Here is a 20,725-nt window from a genome sequence, read left to right as displayed (position 1 = left end):
CACTAAAGTGAAAAATGATGTTTAGAGTTTAGTTCAGTAAAAGTTATCTGCAGAATGTTGTATGATTATATTATTGTTTATCCCTGCATGTTATTTATGTAGTATCATGTGTAGGAATACTTATGTTTGATATGTAGTACTCATCAGCTTCGCTGATTACGTGCGTTGTTTGTGTGTGTGATCATGGTTTTGCCTTATTGATCCTGTGATGATCCTTTATGGTGAGCAGATTCGGTATAGCATTGACATTACAGGTTCGCAGATGTGCATAATTGGGAATCTGGAATGGAGAGAATGTGTAACTAGTATAGTTTATTTTCTGCATTGTTAAGAACATATATTTTATTTAAGTTTGTTTGAGTTGTTTAAGTTGATTTGTTTAAGTCCTAAACACTTGTTTATTTACTTATTGAGTTATAATAAAGTTAAAGTTTAGTTAATTATTTTCCGTTGCAAAATTCTGAATAAGCCGATACGTTATCACACGGGCGATAATACTTGGGTAATTCTCTACTTGTATATTATAAAAGTATTTTCTAGAAAGAGAGAATTATCGGGGTGTTACAATATGAGCATGAACTCTCGATCAGTAATGGGGAAACGAAGCTGTGTGCGGATATGAGTGCACGCATCTCGAACAAAAGTGCGAGAAAGTTTCTAAGGTGATTTGAAGCAAAGTTACTAGCTTCACCTTCTTGACATCAGTCTGTTTATGCTCGAGAGCCCAATTAAGAAGGCTTGGCTAGCGTTATTCTAACTAGCTCTATCCACATAATCCAAAGAGTAGTACAAGTCCATAGTTGGTCCTTCTAAACTCTTGTCAAACTACATGGGGTAATCTTCCTCTGGTATTCCCCATGTGTGCAAGGCATTCACAAATTCAACTAAATGGACAAAAGAATCACCATTCCTGTCAAATTTCTGAAACTGTGGTAACTCACGATAATGATCCTCGTGTTGGTATCATGGAAAGAGAATTAGTTATTCAGTGTGAACTTCTCGGATAAGACCTACTACATTAAAGTCCAAGTCAAACTGATCAATCCTAGATCTCTTCTTTGAGTCATTATCATCATCTTGAGGATTGCCGACACAAGATTCCTCTGGTGCTTCAGTTGACGTATCATGAGTGTCCCTGCTTGGAGCTCCCACTTCTTCCTTGTCATCCTCACTATACTTCGGCTCTGTTTCTTCAGCACTTACATTTGGTGTGGCTGTTGGAATCTTACTTACCCATGAATTTCCAAGCCCTACTAGAATACAATGGATAGTGTAATCATCCAACCTAGTGCAATCTACTTCATTCAGATACAATACAGACTTTCCGGTGTGGAGATGGTTATAATTTTTGGATCACCAGAAATAGTCACAACACCCTGATCAATGATAAGCTTTACCTTTTGACGTAAAGTAGAGGCTACTACTCTATCTTCATGCAGCCACGGTCTTCCTAATAAGAGGTTGAAACATGCTTGACCATGAATTCGACCTTTCTTGCCATGGGACCACGTTCAATGAGGAGGTTGATTAAACCCAATACTTCTCTCTTGGCATTATCATATGCTCTAACCACCTTGGATGGCACCATATCTTCTTTTGAATAACTAAGTCTTGTTAGCACATGCAGAGGGCAAACATTGATTGCGGAGCTGTTTGATCAATACCATAGGAATCTCCTCCCATCTATTGAAGCGTATAGTGATGTGCAATGAATTGTTGTGGTTGATATTATCAGGGAGATCATGGTCTGTGAACATGAGAGTTCGATCTACACCGTGAATGAGCCTCACCATTTGGTTAGGTGTTATGGAAGAGCTTAAGGTGTTATGGAAGAGCTTATCAAGGCTTCATTGAGACGCTTTATAACAGTTGCCCTATGAGGCTGGGAATGCATTAACAATTTCCAGATGGAAACGTTAGCGTTTACTTCTTTTATGCGCTTGATAGCATCATCTTCCTTGTTACTATCCTCTGTCATTGGCTCCTTGCCTTTTTCTTTCCTCCTCAATACCTCCAAAGGATTTTCATCCTCCAAATGGGATGGTTAAAAATGGTGACTTGCTCTAGCTAAATGAGACAAGGCGCTAGTATGTATTCAGAGTGGTGAAATGCCCTCTATTGTTTTTCTCTATAATTGTCAAGACTGAAGAGGCATCTTCATTATCACCGGAGTCCAAAATGAAGAATGCACCATCATAATCCAAGGTTCAACACATGTCAGAGAGTTGATCCTTGTTGAGAGTGAAGTTGGGGTCTTTGCAAGGCATCATTTTGACCTTTTCTTGTGTGTAATAGTCGTAAACTAGACACTTATATCCCGCGGCTATTGGCATTTCATATATCCGAGTGATTATCTTGCAAATTAGCTGGATTGGGTCGTATCCATCTATCACAGAAGATATTACATTAATCGCAAATAAAGGTTTATGATTAGGAAAGGGGTTTTTTGTGATGTTGGGTTGAGAGTCGTTTAGTTTAGCAGAAGTGGGTCCTAAGGAGAAATTTCCATCATCCACAAGATTTTGAATCTAATGCTTTAAAGCCGTGCAACTCTCAGTGATATTCACAATTTTGGTTTGGATCATAACCAGGGTAAGGAATCTTAGGAGGTGGCGCGGATTCAAGGGTTGAATGAGATTGGCCTTTTTTTTAGCTTGGGGAGAGCTTGGGAATAAGTCATGTGTAAAGTAATGAAGTTCCTTTGGGTCGCAACTGGAATGCAAAAGATGCGCCAATGGCATGGATCACATTAGTTGTTGTAGGAGTTGTTGAGTCATTGTTTGGGGGTCTTTTGTTATTTTCAAACTTTGCATTTCAAATAGCGCCACTAGTAGGTTCATCTTTCTTGATGTGTCCCCTTTTCACAACATATGCTTCTGGTATACAGGAAGAAAATTCTTCACAACCATTAGTTATTCCTCTTCATTAGGCCTACTCATCATTTTGGAGGCTTTGTTTCTCCAGCGAGTGATGAATTAAGAAAATGTCTCATTAAGATTTTGAGAGGTGGTCTCCAGATGCCTTCTAGTAACATCAATTTCTTCATTATACTTATACCGGTTTGAGAATTCTCTGACGATATCAGCCCAATTGGATTTCTTTGTGTTCTCCAGATTGAGGAACCAGTGTATTGTCGCACCATCCAAATACTGTTGAAATAGTTGGGCCATCAAAGACTCTTCCATTCCCCAAGGACTCATTGCCCCCACATACATTTTCAGAAAATTGGTGAGGATACCAATCCCATCAAACTTTGTTAGATTAGACATCTTGAAACCATGAGGTAATCGTGCCTCTGGGGAAAAGTGTTAGTCCATGAATGTCTATCCATGGTTTAGCCTTCGTCATACCTTTCAAAACTTCTTTGAGCTTAACTACCTCTTCCTCAAGATTAATATTGTTCATGGGCTCAAGGTGAAAAGGTGAAGCTACTTCTGACTCCGGAGGAGGAAGAGGCAGCTGGGCGCTTTGGCACATTATGCCTAAGACAGTTTGTTCAATGTATCCTGTCGGTCAAGCATGGCCTGGACAAGTCCTCGGAGCTCAACCATTACATCAGGTGGAGGGGTAGAGTTTTATGGGTGCTCATTGTTTTGAATTTCAGACATATTGCTAAGGCGAGTAGTAGAGAATATGGCATGTGTGGATAAGGACGGATGATAGTATCAGTACTGACAAAGAACATTCATTATGGTAAGAAGTTCGACGAAGCAGCCTAGATCCTGAGTGGGACCAGGCAGAGTTCCTGTACAATGAAAAGTTAACATCGTGATTTATCCAGACTTTATCTCTTTCTTTTTTTTCTTTTTTATTTTACTCCACAGGGAATAAAAAAATGATAATTTTGAGAAGATTTTTAACCCAGTTTCCAATCATTTTGTTTTAGTCTTTTCATTTAATATCTTTGATTTCTTTTTTTTAGACTTAGACCTTTTGTTCTAAGTCCTTATTGATTATTACCAAATAATCCTACTAGTTTACATCTTAAATAAACTTTCTTAATGGATTTCACAATGGCTAGAAAGAGAGGTGAGTGAATACACGAAAAGTTGTTCTTCTTAACCAAATTCAGTCATCCTAAAGAAAAGGTTCATTAACCACCTTAGAACAATGAAGGAGGTCACATTCAGAATACTACTAGATGATATTGGCTACAACCATTGAAAGTCTTTCTCTGCTCATATTTGTGGGTGCTGAGTACATCACTCCACAAATCAAGGGGGGGGGGGGTAATTTCTTACCAACATTTTTAGATGTACGATAACATTTATTATGGTACATTGTATTAGACCTTAAAAGGTTTAATTTTTCCTTAATATGAAGGCCCAACTAGAACACAAATCCCATTGGACGAAGTCAACAGAAGTCAAAGTCAATAGGCTGTTAAGACCATCAGGAGATGAAAGTCAAGAATATCAAAACTACCAGGGGTTAAAGAACAATCATGAGATTTGATCCATATAAGGAAGAACATGTAAGGCTACAGTTATACAGCGCCAGAAGACGGTTGAGATTGGAATCAAAGATGATTCAAATTTTTTCCCTCCAAGAAAGCATGAAAGTTACATAACACGTTCTCCGATAAATAGAAGAATGATCATCAAGCAAAAGACAACTAACAAACAACACGCAACAACTTGCATTTACTCTCTTCTTAGCGTATCCTAGCCTCTTCTGGGGTTATAGTTTACTCCCTTAGACTTAGAACATGTTCTGACGCCAAGTTTTGTAATTATCCGATTGAAGCAAGAAACCATGGAGGTGACAACCTTCATGCTTTCTCTTTAGTTGTCCAGTCTGGCTTATCCTCTTATGTGTCATAAAATCTTTCTTAAAGTTTTTGGTATGTATGGGATTATTTTGCCTTAATTAAAAAATTAATTATTGCTTGCTCTATTTATTGCATTGTGTCTGAATTTAATAGGCGTTGTAGCTAATTTGATCATTAATTAAATTGCAACAAAGTATGTTAGCAAGGTTTTATCTAATTAAAACTGATAATCCCCAGGGACTAAGCCTCTCGTGGCATTCAGTATCAAACTAATGGATGATGTACATGGACTTGTTTGCAAAGTCAACAAACTGATTTTGCACCAACAATGTTGTTAAACTGAATCTCATAGCCTGGATTTGCGAGCGGACACTTTGAGATTGGGGGAATAGTAAGGGGAAACTCTCTCCCAAAGTACCCCTCATGGAGATCGAACCCCAACCTAGAGGTTGGAAGGTTCTTTAACACTAGGCCAAGCTTAGCTTGGTGCTTCGTATAACGGGGTTAAGGAACTATAAGTTACTAGAGAAGCAAGTTGTTGGACTGCAGACGCTTGTATCTGATAGTTTTACTAATAGTTTCAATAAACAACAAGGTGCTGAAAAACAATTGCTTTTCTTTTTAGTGAATTAAATTCATTGACTGTCGAGTTCTTGGATTTACACTAGCTGCAATTACAAGTATTCATTTCGGTGCTCATTTAGTTGTCATAATTATTTCTTTCAATTTACGCTTTTTTGTGCTTTATTTGATGCTAGCTTGAAGAACTATTATTTTGTATTGATTCCTAAAATGAGATCATGAATGCTACGTTTACAGATAATTCCAACACTCCAAGAATGCTTTTTGCGCACTGGTGCAACACATATCTAGAAAATGGCTATCTTTTCCATTATATTGATACTGGAAATAAGGATTGTGCTTAGTGAAGACGGATTCATATTAACATAGTAGCTTTTTTTTTTTTTTTTTTTGCGTTTTCCTTTTTTCCCCATTAGAAGGGAATAGTATTTTAGTTATTTATTTATGTAGGTTATTTTTTTAGTGATTTTTTTTGTAATGTTATTTATTTCTCTTCACATAATCTCTTTTATGCATTATTATTAAGGCGACAATACGACATGTGTTCAGAACCATTTTATCAAGTCCCAATTACCATTGTCTTAATATATTTAGTGCAATTATAATTAGTTAGAAAGTCACTCTTAAGTCATAATTGAAATTATCATAAGTGAAATTAATTGGTTTTAATGTCGCTCGTCATTTCTAAGTCACAAGTGATTAATCATAATTCATAATATTATTTACCTCTTACTTTTACAAAACATTCACATATAAGTTATGATATATATCAAGTTTTACCAAAATGTTAGAAGTAAAATAATTGATTTGTGAATTGGAGGACCACTTGATCAGGAATATAACATATCGGATTGATTACATTTCATTTTCAATTCATTTAATTTCATTTTCAATTTTTTTTCCAGTTTTAGTTGAAATCAGTTTTTATTTGTTTCACTTTAAAATACAAAATAAACCCTAGCATCCCCTATCTTTTTCACTCTCTCAAACCCTAGCCTCCCTTACCCTTTCTTTATCAATTAGGGGCTGCTATGGATGTTTTCATCCATGGTAAGCCCCTTTTCCCCTTTTATTTCCAGTTTTTAATTCATTTTCTTGTTTTGTTCAATAAATTAGTCTCTCTTTATGAGAGTTTCTCAAACCCTGTTATGGGGTTTTTAGTTTATGTTTTGGAAATCTCCTTCTCCCCTATGGGAGTTGTGAGTATGGTTCTTTTGTTTTTAGGTATGAGAAATTATTCTCATTGGTTGAAATTCGAGACTCAACATGAAGGTATTGGAATCTCGGATGCGGTCAACCTGACTCGATCAAGAATGTTTTTCCCAAACTATATCAGAATGATAGACTTCCTCATCAATAGTGGCTTGATTCAGCAAATACAAGAGGGCTGTGCTGTATTGTTCGATTTGGTTCATTGTAGTTTCTTCGAAGACGAATTTGATTTCGTCTTATTTAATTGTATTTTATTTTACTTTAATACCTATTGTAAATGCCATTTGGCCTTCAGTTAATGAATTTTTTTTTTTTTTTTAAAAAAACCAAACTATAAGGCTCACTAATCACTGGTCAGTTGTCACCAGTCAGTGATCACTGGTCACTGGCTATAATTTAGTCTTTCCGTGCACGAGACTACCCTTTGTTGAGTTGGACATCAGATTTGAATACCCCTAGAAACAACGCAATTCACCAATTTGGGTTCAAAAAAGCACTGCTTTCTCCAATTCGTCTCCTACGACTGGAGCAATATGAGCACCATAACTACAGATGCAACAATGGTGGAATTTCTACATTTAAACAACCACCACTCTCGCCCATTTCTCAGTACCCAAAACTGTTACTCCAACCCGACTTTCTCTCATCTTCGTCGGCGTCGCCCCTTCCAGAAAACCTCGCTATCTCATTTTGTCTCTCCTCCAAAACCACTCTTAGTAGTACTACCCTTGTCAGTTGCCACACATGCTTTACTCTCTCCTGCGGCCACGCTTTCCCAGGATGTCGGAGCTGCCGCTTTCGCGCTCGGTGGCGGTTATGGTTTAGTTTCGGCCTTTGATTATCTCACCGACCGCAACATCATCTCCAAGGTTATCTTTTTCGGTCTCTTCATTCATTGTTTCTTAATTAAATAAATTTTGGGTTTTCTTGCGTTTTTTGTTTGAGAAATGTGTGAATCGGAACTGTTCTAACAATTTTTTGGTGGTATATTAATTGAAAACAATAGTATATTTATTACTTAAGGTAGTATATTTGTAAAAAAAAATAAAATGTAGTAGTACATAGGTATCAAACTGATGGTTTTGGTTCCTATCTACTACTTTATTTATTTAATGTAGTACATTTTTTAGTAGATATAACTTTCTTGATGATCTGAACAAAAAATGTATAGAACGGTTCTAATATGGGTAAAGTCTCTCTCACCCGCCATTAAAACGAATGAATCAAAACGAATGAGTAGATGTGATTAAAAAAATTACTTGCTTCATTAAGTCTAGGAAACAAAATTGTGCTGGGTGCACGGGTGGATCGAAGAAGCCAACTATATGGGTTCGGAGGCGGTCAAAATATAAACGACAATCATTTAGTTAAAATTCAATGCATTAATTCAAATATTAAATCACAATAGCTAAATAGGATGTTAATTTATTACGAGTTTTACTTGACAGTGATTTTAGCTTAGTGAAATATGAAAAATTTCTCTAGCTTTACTATGAGAACGGTTATGATCCTCAACATGTATTTGAAATCTTTCAGTTTTTGTTCCAACCTCTAAAGCGTCCATTAACAAAGCAATCATGTCTCCCCAAAGACCTAATTTATCTTTAAACAAGTAGCACATAAAGCAAAAAGCCACATCTTTATATTTAAGCCAATCATACTTATCAAATCAAGCAATAGTAAAGTGATGCATACCTCCTCTATGAGTGATGTAAGCATGGGGCACAATGTTTCTTTTTGCTATGTATACTCTCCTTATGGCATCTTGATCATTTGATGGGTATGCTAAGGGATGTATCTTGAGGTGGTGGATGGAAGTAGGGGACTATTATCACCTTATTGTATTGGATATTGAGGTTCTCTTGAACTCGTGGATTGCACGATCTTCAAAAAAAAAAAAGAAAATTATAAACCCTTCATAGTCATAAAATAACTCCACAATCTACACAAGCAAGAACAACAAATCGGTCACCTAAATGGCCTAGAAACTAATACATTCAACCTTTCAACTATTTATACAATATAAATAAAAACCATTAACACATTACTTAAATGATTAATAAAATTACAGATGTATGAGAGTAGATAACTTCCTCATACTTGTTGGCTGACAAGAACAGGCAAGGAACTTGTTGGCATCATACGAGTCGTGACAACTGGTATCCAACAATGAAGACCGACCTGCCTCACTTGGGGATCTGACATATCGCGTGGCCACTTGGCGGCCTGACATCTTGTGTGGAGAATGACGCATATGTGTACGAGCCTGAATGATCGAGTACATGTGTATACACAAGATTCCTTAATAGGAAACGACCTAATAATAGCCTACTATAAATAGCCCACATGCACCAATTCAAGGTACACCATCACTATTCACTTACCTACTTTTACTTGAACCTACCTTGCCATATCTTGTCCGACTTAGGCATCGGAGTGGGTTTCCTCGCCCCCCCCCCCCAACGTCAGTCATCCTTGTCCTTTGTGCAGGTACACCGACAAATAAATCACCACCGACATACACAACGTCGCCAAGCCTCATCCATTCTCTGGAGGCCGTCAAACCCTTGACGTCCACTGCTAGCGCTCAAAAGGAGAGGATGGATCCTAGCGCTACTGGCAACTTCGTTCCAGACAACAACCCTGTCTATACCAAGTATGGCGGTCCCATAAACGATCTTGATCCTGTTTATGTCGAAGACGAAGATTTCGAATAGTCTGAACCTGGCCCCATAACCCGGACAAGTTTCAACCAAAGAACGCCATCTCCGGCATCGCTCAGTACTTGATGTCGTAGCCTCTGGCAATCATACTAACAACTTGCCAAGCAAGCGTCCTAGGAGGGTCATTGGCCGTGATCCGACGATAACCCCTTTAGGAGGACCATGTCACTTTTAAGCTTTTTGGAGGGTATTTTTTAACCCATTGAACATAAAATAAGGGAGCGAGACAAGTGATAAAAAGAGTAATTTTTGGTGAAAGAAGCGAAAGATAGAAAAGTAATACTCCCTGCGATTTATTTTGTTGTTCCTATTTTGAATAGTTTTGTGAGAGGAAATTGGTTAAAGTAGGAATAACTTTCGGAAACGGAGGGAGTATTACTTTTTGGTGGGTGAATAACTCCAAATAAATAAGTTTAAACAATGTAGCAATTAAAAAAAAGAACATTTAAGGGAAATTTAGCAATTAAAAGAAACAAAACGAGTATTCTAAATTTCCTAATAATCTTCTTCCATACGATCTGCAACCTCGTCATTTTCTTCCACCTCATCTTCATTATTATCTTTACCATCATCTTCATGTGCATCATTCAATTTAACATCTCTCCAAATGAGCCTTGCTAAGGCTTTTCGTCTTTCAAACATGGAAGCTTTTCCATGGTCATTAAACATCCCTACGTCAACACTTCCACAAACACTTGCTTCATGTTGCACAATTGGTATTCCAAGCTTGTGCATTTTTATGAAATTATGAAGTGTGCAAGTGACAACAATAATAGACATATTATACTTTTCTGACATTTGTGGCATATTATGAAGCACTTTTCTCCTTTTCTTTAAGTGACCAAATGGGCATTCAATGGACATTCTCAGTGATGAATGTCGACAGTTGAAATATTCTAGCGTCCCTTGAGGCGGGCACTTCTTATTTTCCGGTATGTGGTATGTAATCAAGCGAACCGGAGACATGTACCCAACAGTATTCAGGTATCTGGAATTACCAAATAATATTTTCCTATCATTGCAATGGCAATCACATTAGAATCCATGATTGTTAAGCTATGGAAGGAAAATATATACATTTACCTAGTGGTGGATGCGAAAACTTGAATTTGGAATTAGTTAAAGCATACCTCCATACAGTAATATCATGAGCACTTCCTTCCCATCCCACATGGATAAATGTGAAAATTTTCTCAAACGAACAACATGCCATGACATTCCAACTTTCAGATCCCATGCGATTTCTAAATGGTACACCCTCAGCATCACTTATACAAGCTTTTATCTGGGTTCCATCTATAGCTCCAATAGCACCCTGTTCAAATTTATTGAAAAATTAAATGCTATTATAATTATAGTAACTATTATGAAGGAAATTAGGCCAATAAAGTGAGCTAGCTGCTACTTCCGGAGACACTTGTGATAGATTACGATGCGGTCTAATGATATCAAACGACAATATGACCAAAGCATCCAACACCGCTCTAAAATACTTGCATATTGTAATTATGGAATGCTTGAATGTATCTGTAGTATCACGGTACGATTGTCCTTTGGCTAATATGTACAAACAAATGCCTACTTGCTCGGGTACACTTATGTGTTTGCCATCGACTAACAAATTTCTTTCACGCATTAAGTTCACTAGTTGTACAAACATATCCCTATCAAAAACTCAGTCATAAAGTTAAATATAATAGGAGAGAAGGAGAAATTATAAATTGACCTGGAGAAATCTGCTTAATTCCAATATATATATATATATATATATATATATACATATATATATATATACATATATATATATACATACATATATATATATATATATACATACATATATATATATATATATATACATATATATATATATACATATATATATATATACATATATATATATATACATATATATGTATATATATATATCTCATCAGATAAGCTTCTTCAATGGGGATAGGAAAAAACACGGTTTGTCTGACGTGTTTTTTTACAAAGCTATGCCTTTTGGGTTAAAAAACGCAGGAGCAACGTACCAAAAACTGGTCGACAAGGTGTTTGAGGCCCAAAAAAGGAGAAATGTGGAGGTATACATTGATGACTCCATAGTTAAAAGCAAGACTAAAGAAGGTCACCTAGAAGATTTGTAAGAAACATTTGAAACATTAAGGTGTTTCCAGATGAAACTTAATCCAAAAAAGTGTGTATTTGGTGTTAAATCCGGCAAGCTTTTAGGTTTCCTAGTGAGTGAAAGGGGAATTGACGCCAATCCCGATAAGGTAAATGCCGTCATTGGCTTGTCGGAACCTAAGAGTGTGGGAGATATACAAAGATTAGACTCGGAGAATGGCGGCATTGACTAGATTCATCTCCTGCTGACAAGGCTTTGCCTTTCTTCAAAGTCATAAGAGCAAACACTGAATTTGAATAGTGTGAGAGATATACAAAGATTAGACTGGGAGAATGGCGGCATTGACTAGATTCATCTCGTGCTGACAAGGCTTTGCCTTCCTTCAAAGTCATAAGAGCAAACACTGAATTTGAATAGGGGAAGAGCAAGCAAAAGCTTTCGTCATAGTAAAAGAGCATTTGAGCAAGCTACACACTATTGCCAGACCCCTACCGCAAGACAAATTACAACTATACGTGTCAACAACCCCGAAAACAGTAGCAGCAATACTCTTGGTGGAGAAAGGCAAGGAGCAATTACCGGTGTACTTTGGTAGCCATGTTTTGAACCTGGCATAACAAAGGTATTAACTCATCGAAAAGTTGGCATATGCAGTTTTGATCGCGGCAAGAAAGTTCGGCCATATTTTGATGCACACTGTGCTGACAAACCACCCTTTGGATTGGAGAAAGTCGTGCATAAAGTAGAGTCTTCTAGTAGGTTGCTGAAGTGGGCTATTGAGTTCTCGGATTTTGAGTTAGAGTTCAAACCAAAAACGACAATTAAAAAGCCCAAGCCTTAGTCGATTTTATCGTTGAAGCAACATATGAAGAAGAAATTGAAGAAATTGGTACTTGGAAACTATCAGTTCACACCTCCTCGGCTTAACACGATTCAGGTGCCGACATAGTAATGACATCGCTAGGGAATGTGTTTGAATATGCTATCAAATTTTCATTTAAGGCCTCCAACAAGGAAGTAGAATATGAGGCAACCTTGGGATGCCTACGACTATGCTTGCGGCTAACGCCAAGAAAGTTCAACTCTTCACAAGTAGCTAGTTGGTACCGAGATAAAGGGGAAATATGAGGCCAGAGAGCCGACAATGATAAGATACCTCTAAATGGTGAGAGAAATGACATCGTAGTTGGAAGCCTTTGAGATAAATGTTGTCCAAAGGAGAGAACAGTCAAAAGCTGATGCCCTTTCAAAATTGGCAAGTTTGTCACTAATCAACATAGAGAGGACCGTCATGGTAGATGTACTGAAAGAAAAAAGTATTGAACAAAAGATGTTGACGACCACAATCTCCCGCATAATGAGTGGTATATAGTTATTGTCAAGTTCAAACTAACAGGAGAACTGCCGATAGAAGAAAGGAAAGAGGCAACCAAAGTCAAGAAAGGAGCTAGCTGGTTTGTCATCTACCGATGAGAGCTATTCAAGAAGGGGTTTTCCCTACCGCTACTTAAATGTGTCACGAAATATGAAGCAACAAAAATCATGAAGGAGATCGATGAAGGCATTTGTGGGGATCACATTGGCGACAGGACATTGGCTCATAAGGCACTCAGGCACGAATATAAAGAAGTGCGACAAATGTTAAAGGTATGCGCCAATCATCAACCTGCCGCCAAATGACTTACAACCCATTTTTTGCCCTATACCATTTGCACAATGGGGAATGGATATCGTGGGACCATTCACCACGGCCGCTTAAATTCCTAATTGTCGGCATAGACTATTTTAAAAAATGGATAGAAGCTGAACCTAACGCCATGATCAAGGCCCAGCAAGTCATCAAGTTCATTTGGCACAACATCATCACCAGATTTGGTATACCCACCGCCATTGTATTTGACCACGGCGTATAATTTGGCTGTAAACCGGTACAAAAATACTTGGCTGACTTTAAAGTGAAATTTGCCTACTCGTCAGTATGCCACCCACAAAGCAACGGCCAAGTGGAAGCCGCCAACAAGCAAATCCTAAATGCACCAAACTAGATCAATTATCTGAAGGGACTATGGGCAGAGAAGATAACCACGTTCTATGGGCAAACCGAACAATAGAAAAAGAATCTACAGGAGAAAGCCCATTCAGATGTAGAAGTTGGCTTGCCTAATTTCAGAACCAAGTACTTCGGAGAAGAGAATAACGGGCAACTACAGAAGGAAGCTTTGGATTTTCTGCCCGAGGTTAGGTTGGTGGTAGAAATCAAGTTGGCGGCCTCGAAAGACAAAATGAAAAGAGCTTACAACAAGCGAGTAAACTATCGACCTGTGAAGGTTGGTGATGGTCCTCAGAAGAACAGCAGGGAAAACTTATAGCGAACTGGGAGGGTCCATACATCATACAAGAAGAGATAATACCAGGGACCAGGCTCTTACAAGCTAAGCAAGATGGATGGCAAGCGGCCAATAGTTGAAATGCAAGTGTACTTAAGAAATATTTTGTCTAATAATGAAAATGTTGTACTTTATTGTGACATTTCATTTCTTACGGCATTTTCAAATCGATTGTTTTATATATATCGCATTGGACGATTCCAACGTTTATAGTCGAAAAGAAGAAAAAGAAGGGGTTTTTCAAACCAGAAGAGGTTTTTATTTTCTTCTTTAAGTCTTTCTAACTTCGAAATATCTTGATTCCCAGAATAAGAAGTTGGGCTATTATATCGAGCACTTTTTAAGTCAAACACTCCGGCCATTTCAATTGAAAAAGCATATATCTTTTCAGTAATAAAGAAATTCCCGATTCTGTACCATTCTTGGATTGTTTTTTCTTTTGGACTTCTATTCTAGTTGCTTGAATAGGCTGTAAAGTATCAAAGCCCACCACCTACAAGGGGGTTAACACATATGAATAAAAAGTAAAGCTAACCACCTAGCATCTTACCGTCAACTATTTCTCGAACTACAAGAAAATCTTATTGAGCCCCCCTACAAGTGTATATGGTTGCCAACTAACACTTGGAAATGTATATGATTCCTAATCATACATTTTCAATCAAAAAGCCATAAAAGGTGTCTATGGTTGCGAACCAGCACTTACAAATAAACCAAAACTCTAAGAAAACGAAAAATAAAGGCTTCACAGGTGCTAAATAAATTGTCGGTCACCCAACAATATCACACGAACGTTAAGGATAAAATAACTAAGACACAGATTTAGTTGAAAAGTGAACATATCATTGGTTGGCGGTACGCACCCAAAACACAACAGTTCTAAGCAAGATAACTTGCTAGCAACAAAACAAAAGGATAAAAACAAGTTCATACAATAGAGTGATTAAAAGATAATAGGGTTCTTAAAACCATAAAAAGTCTCCTAACATCTCAAAAACAAAGTTCATAAGCTGTTCGAAGAAACAGATGAAATAGGTGAAAACCGCCCAAACTCCTACTTGCCGTCAACGGTAACATCATCAGTCGACATCTGGTTATTCTTTGAGTTGGCATCATCTCCCTCATCAATCTACATGTCATAGCGCGCGTCAGCATTATAAACTTGAAACTCGACAACAGGCTCCTCTACTTCACACAAGGGGTGCTTATGTTTGCTGGCACCATAAGCTGTCTTAACCGAATCCCAACAAAAGTCAGGATGCTCCTACAAAACACAACGCATAGTAGCACAACACCCAGCGGCATGGCGTTGAACGAGATAATTCACGAACTCATCAGAGTCACGATACTCCTCAACCGCCATCTGCTTGACGTCAGCAAGCTTGGCGCTCAGCTCAACATTCTTAGTCTGCTCTTTCTTGAACTTCTCTACCTCCTTTATCCTCTCCTTGGCGGCAACGTCAGTCTTGTGCTTGTAGTCCTCCTAAGCCTTATTCCGAGCCTCCAACTGGCGTTTAAGGCCATTGCAAGTGTCAACAAAAGCATCTTTTTGTTCACACACGAGTTGCTAGGTCCGAGTGAAGTTGTTTAAAGCATTGGCGGCCTGCAAAGAAGAGAAAGATAGCCAAAAAAGTGGATAGTTAGCAAAGGAAAACAATATTACCTCCATGAACTTATGAGAACCTACACTAGTAGGAGTATGGACAACAAGGGAAGTTGCAAATTTTACGAAATTCGCCACCCCAAGTTGCCGCCAAGTTCAGGAAAATCGAACTAAAGAGACTCATTAATCTCGACATCCATAAATAGCTGCCAAGCACTAACGGGATGAGTAACGGGATGAGTAACGGGATGAGCTGGAGTACCGTCATGCTTGAAAAAGGGATGGCCAGGAGGAATCATCACTTGCCCACGCTCTATGAAATTATCGCCTTTGAAAGATATGCCGGCAGGGATCTTGGAAAGAATTTAATCCCTCTCTTCAATAGGCAAGGCAAGACGCTTGCCCGCAGAGATTTCAACAAACTTCTAATCCGATTGAGAAGTGGACAATTTTCTTTTGTTATCGTGAGAAGAGCCGGAGATGTCAGAGGCAAAGTCGATATTAGTAAGCTTAGCAGTCTCCACGGGAGAATAGTTTTGTTTGAGGTTTGATGTCTGCTCTCAGACTGAGCCCTAGTGTCTCCCTTGTTAGTAAGAACCCCCCCCCCCAACTCGCAGCACATTAGAGGTCTTGTCGGCAACATTCTTCTTAGGTGCTTGTCGGCGAGAAGAAGGCTTGCCGTCCTTCTTAGTGCCAGACTCGCCGGCATGTTGGCCTTGGCAAAGGCAGCAATGGTCTCACCTTCTTTCCTTGGAGAAGGCATTTCATGCATGGTGGTTGTACGAACCCAATTAAGGCAAAAAATAACTGAAGGGGAGGAGTCACTTTGAGAAGAAGAGAAATGAAGAAAAAGGAGAAATAACTGAACCAATTAAGACAAAAAATAAACGGCCCAGATTACTCATACCCAACTGCCGCTCATAGATTAAATCACGTGGCAAGACCCCACGTGAAGTTGCAGCGCAACTGTTTTGAATCAAAAACGCTGACAGAATCCCGACAAAGCAATGGTGGCCCACCGCCATCGCTTTGGGGAGGGGGGGCTAGTTGTACGGGAGTAGACAACTCCCTCATACTTGTCGGCTAACAAGAACATGTCGGCAAGGAACTTGTTGGCATCATACGAGGGAATTCGGCAATGGAGACAGACCTGCCTCACTTGGCGGTCTGACATATCGCGTGACCACTTGCCGGCCTGACATCCTGTATGTAGAATGACGCATACGTGTACGGGTCTGAATGATCGAGTACACGTGTATACCCAAGATTCCTTAGTAGGAAACCACCTAATAATAGCCTACTATAAATAGCCCACCTCCACCTATTCCAAAGTACGCAATCACTCTTCACTTACCTATTTTTACCTACACCTACTTTGCTGTAAGCATCGTAGTGGGTAACCTACACGATGTCGCCAAGCCTCATCCATTCTACGGAGGCCGTCAAACCCTTGATGTCCACTAATTCACATCCGAAACAACAGAATTACAGTTATGAATAACTATTTCTAATCAATAGAAATCTGGAACAAATTTTAACAAATTAATACATATTCTAATGTCGAAAATTTGAAATTTATATTTTAAATTGAAGAAAGAGAAATTCACCTTTGGCTCAGCCGCGACAGGCTGCGATGATGAGTGGTCACGAAGGTAGAGGACTAGTGTTAGTGGTCGCGGTGGGCAGTGGAGCTGTGGAAGAGTAGTGTGGTGGTGGACGGCTGGAGGGTGGAGGCAGTAAAAGAATTAAGGAAGGGCAGGTTATTAGGCTTTAAAATTTCGATGGAACTAAAAAGAAAGCAAAACGAAAAAAACGAGTTTTGCTTTTGTTGGGAGTTGATCCTGCGCTCATATCAAAAGCAGCCGGAACACCTTGCCACTCTCAATTTCCGTGTTCAACATTACACGTAAAAAATATATAAAAAAATCATTGAGTTCAACTGAACCCAGTGAACCCATAGTGTATCAACCCTTGGGGTGTTCACATAATTCTTCCATATTTCCAGGGCAATTGTTAAATTTTTCAGAGATATATTGGGGTTCGTTTTGAGGTTTTGTAGGAAAAAAGATGAGATGTGGGGCTGCTTATATGTGACACTTACACAGATACTTTTGTAGCTCGGCTGTTATGGTGGAAATATGAGAATTTTCTAATCCCGAAACATTCGGGCTGAATGTTTTTCGGGACAATTAGTTGATGTACATTCAGCTATAAATGTTCTATATTAAACCATAAATGTCATATATAAAATAATGAAAGTTGTATATGAAGATTAGATTTGAATGTCACCTCTTAGTTATATAAGATGGCAAAATTTCATATACAACATTTGTATATGTTCTGAGCAAAAGTTGTTTGGCATAGTTCCAAATTGGGCAAAGCCCGTGGAAATATCACCCCAAGTTAAACTTATTTGTAATCGGATCGGGAGCTTTGTTGATTTCCTTAACAGTTATAACAGATTTGTGTCCATAACAGAGATTCATTGCAAACTAAAGGGGAAAGTACGAAGAGTTTCGGGAATAGTGTAATAATTATGGGGTAGTCCAGGTAGTTTGGGAAGAAGCGGTATTAGAGAGCTTTGTTCCTAATCATTTATAATAGTTGGGAACCTTACATTTCTCATCAGGTTTCCTTTGGTCCAATGGAGAAATTTAATCTTGGGGCAATCCTCCTTTTCAATAGAATGAAATAATGTGTGTTGATGTTCGAAGCTTGGTATACCCTATTGGAGGAGATATTCATGGCTAGCATGCTATAACAGTCGGGCAGGAAGATTTGGTCAAAATTTTCTCGGAAAATCATTTTTAAGAGGGACTTAGTTAATGTTGGTTACTACTAGATTTCATTCTTTCTAGATGAACCTTTAATTCTATTCACGGGGAAACAAAAATTGTGATATTTGGTCAATTTGTAGGCATATACTATTTGCAACATTGCGGAGTTGCTAATGGTTTAGTGTTTGCATTCCTCTAGTGATATTTAGATTTACTTTCATAATTATGGTATGCCCATTTTGTGATATGTAGAGGTTCAACAAATCGGCCGTCTTTTAATAGAAAGTCTTTTTTTTTTTAATTTTTTTAAGTTGGTAAGATGAAGGACCGTACTGAACTGAGTCAAACTCCTTGGAGGGAGGGGGGATGGTAACGGAAACCTCACCCCCAAAGAGACCCTAGTGGGATTTATCCCATGACCTTGAAGTCATGAGCCCAAACCTTTACCACTAGGCCAAGCCTTGCTTGGTGTCTTTTAATGTAAAGTAGGTAGAGTTCTGTTGATCTTTTAAAGTGCGTTCTCTTCCCCTGAACTTATCTAGATTGCACTTATAAGACCTGATTGGGTCGTGTGAGTCTTGAAAACAACTTTATGTTTATACTTGATTTGACCATATTAGACATGATCATCGCTGAAACTCTTTTATTTAAGGTGAAGAAAAACACTCTCTTAGTTTATTTTGTTTATGGGAAGTATGCGTCTTGCACGTGCTCGGGGTCCTAATTGAGTAAACTTTGATGGCGAAAATATCTTATGCAATATGCATACACAAGTGGGTGCTAAAATTCAAGCACAAAGCTAGTCTATAGAATGTGATAGCTCTCTTGTTGTTTTTGAAAGGTGTATTGAGGCAGTTTCATTCTGAAAATTTGTACCTCTTTTGTACTGGAACAGAAATTGAGTAGAAAGCTAGTCCATATATTTTCTGGGTTGCTTTTTGTGGCTTCTTGGCCTCTTTTCAGGTGATTCTTCTTGGCACTTTTAACTGTCTGTAAATGCAAAAGTTGAATATCTTGAACTATTTGAACTTCTAACTTCTAACTTCAGCTGATCACTATGATCCTAGAATAGCACCTCATCAGAAGCTCGGTATTTTGCGTCTCTTGCACCGCTTGCAAACTGTTTGAGACTTGTAGTCTATGGACTCTCACTCGCTACAGATGAAGGCCTCATCAAATCTGTTACTCGAGAAGGAAAACCAGAGTAATTCTCACAAGTCCAAGCAAACTCATTAATGCCCTTGGTGTGTCTTTGACAGTTTTCTGATACCCATGCAGGGAATTGCTAACAGGTCCATTATACTATGTTCTAACATTAGCAGTCTGTGCCATTGTCTTCTGGCGTGAATCTCCAGTTGGCCTATTGTCGCTGGCAATGATGTGTGGTGGTGATGGTAAGTCCTCTTTTTACTCTAACAAAATTAGTGATCTGTTCTTCCCTGTTTTACTTTTTATTCAATGAAAGGTTTCTCTTCGGATTTTGTGACTTGCGAGCTGCAGGTGTTGCTGATATCATGGGAAGAAAATTTGGGCATGTGAAGTTACCCTATAATCAGAAAAAGAGTTGGGCTGGTAGCATTTCTATGTTTGCGTTTGGTTTCTTGATATCCATTGGGTAAGATCTCTTTCTTTATCTTTCTGATGTCGGTGCCAGAGTGGGCTTACATTACAATTAGCATTGTTTGCTCGTAAATTGATGCATAGCTGTCTGTTGGCATCCCACAGAATGCTTTACTACTATTCGGCTCTGGGGTACTTCCAGTTGGATTGGAATATAACCACAATAAGGGTTGCTGTGGTATGTTTTATAGCAACAATTGTTGAGTCGCTTCCAACAACAGAGATAATAGATGATAACATTTCAGTCCCTTTGGTGACCCTGCTTACCGCGTACATATGTTTCCAGTTGTAGCTATGGTCTGAAATCTGTCTGTATTTTATGTCGATCTGTGGCTGTAATTAGTTTCCAGCCTTGAGTAGTCCCACTGTTGATGCCTGTACGGCTGAACAAACCTTCTTGGTGCAAGAAACTGAAAATCTGAAATGGAATGAATTGAAACTTGAAAGATAAGTCCGAACACCAATCCCTGCTAGGCTAGAGGGCACATTACCTCAGATATAATCGCTCATTGCTCAATGATAGAATGTAGTTTGGCATTGATCCTTAGTTGGTTTGATGTGGTTGCTCGGGGGAAAATATACTAATTTGCGATTCAAAGTTCTATTAATTGTTTCACAAATAAAATAAATTATATGATGAATTCGCGATTTTATACCTCATTACAAAGTTTATCTTACTTATTAGAATGACGAAGTTGTTAACATGTAAAAATAATCAAATCGTACTGATGTCTTAATAGTGCAAAACCCTTTGTTGGATTTAGCTTAGCGCATAGTTGGACATCGTAACCCGAGTTTTGCTTACCAAAAATAGCCCACTTGGAGCTCTTGATTCTGTGGCGAGCGCAAGACGCAACGGAGATCTGAGCAGTTTTGCGAAATTAAAAATATTCCTTTTATCCTTTATTAAATAATAGTA

At 38.4% G+C, this 20,725-nt stretch overlaps 1 protein-coding gene across 2 annotated transcripts; it reads left to right on the top strand.

Moving 5' to 3' along the window:
• Positions 1–6,929: 6,929 nt before the first annotated feature.
• On the top strand, positions 6,930–20,257 carry LOC104882909 (probable phytol kinase 1, chloroplastic). Of its 2 annotated transcripts, XM_010667325.4 has the most exons (6): positions 6,931–7,434; positions 19,082–19,149; positions 19,259–19,390; positions 19,465–19,580; positions 19,687–19,801; positions 19,912–20,257. In XM_010667325.4, exons 1-6 carry the CDS (start codon positions 7,099–7,101, stop codon positions 20,096–20,098), a joined length of 954 nt encoding a protein of 317 aa, XP_010665627.1. In that variant the 5' UTR covers positions 6,931–7,098; the 3' UTR covers positions 20,099–20,257. The 2 variants fall into 2 exon arrangements, with proteins under 2 accessions (XP_010665628.1, XP_010665627.1); XM_010667326.4 differs by lacking the exon at positions 19,082–19,149 and having other exon boundaries at positions 6,930–7,434; positions 19,254–19,390.
• The last annotated feature ends 468 nt before the right edge of the window (positions 20,258–20,725 follow it).

This window comes from Beta vulgaris, chromosome 8 (genome assembly GCF_026745355.1).
Source record: "Beta vulgaris subsp. vulgaris cultivar EL10 chromosome 8, EL10.2, whole genome shotgun sequence".
Taxonomy (NCBI): Eukaryota; Viridiplantae; Streptophyta; class Magnoliopsida; order Caryophyllales; family Amaranthaceae; genus Beta; species Beta vulgaris.
This window is presented reverse-complemented; position numbering and strand designations above follow the sequence as displayed.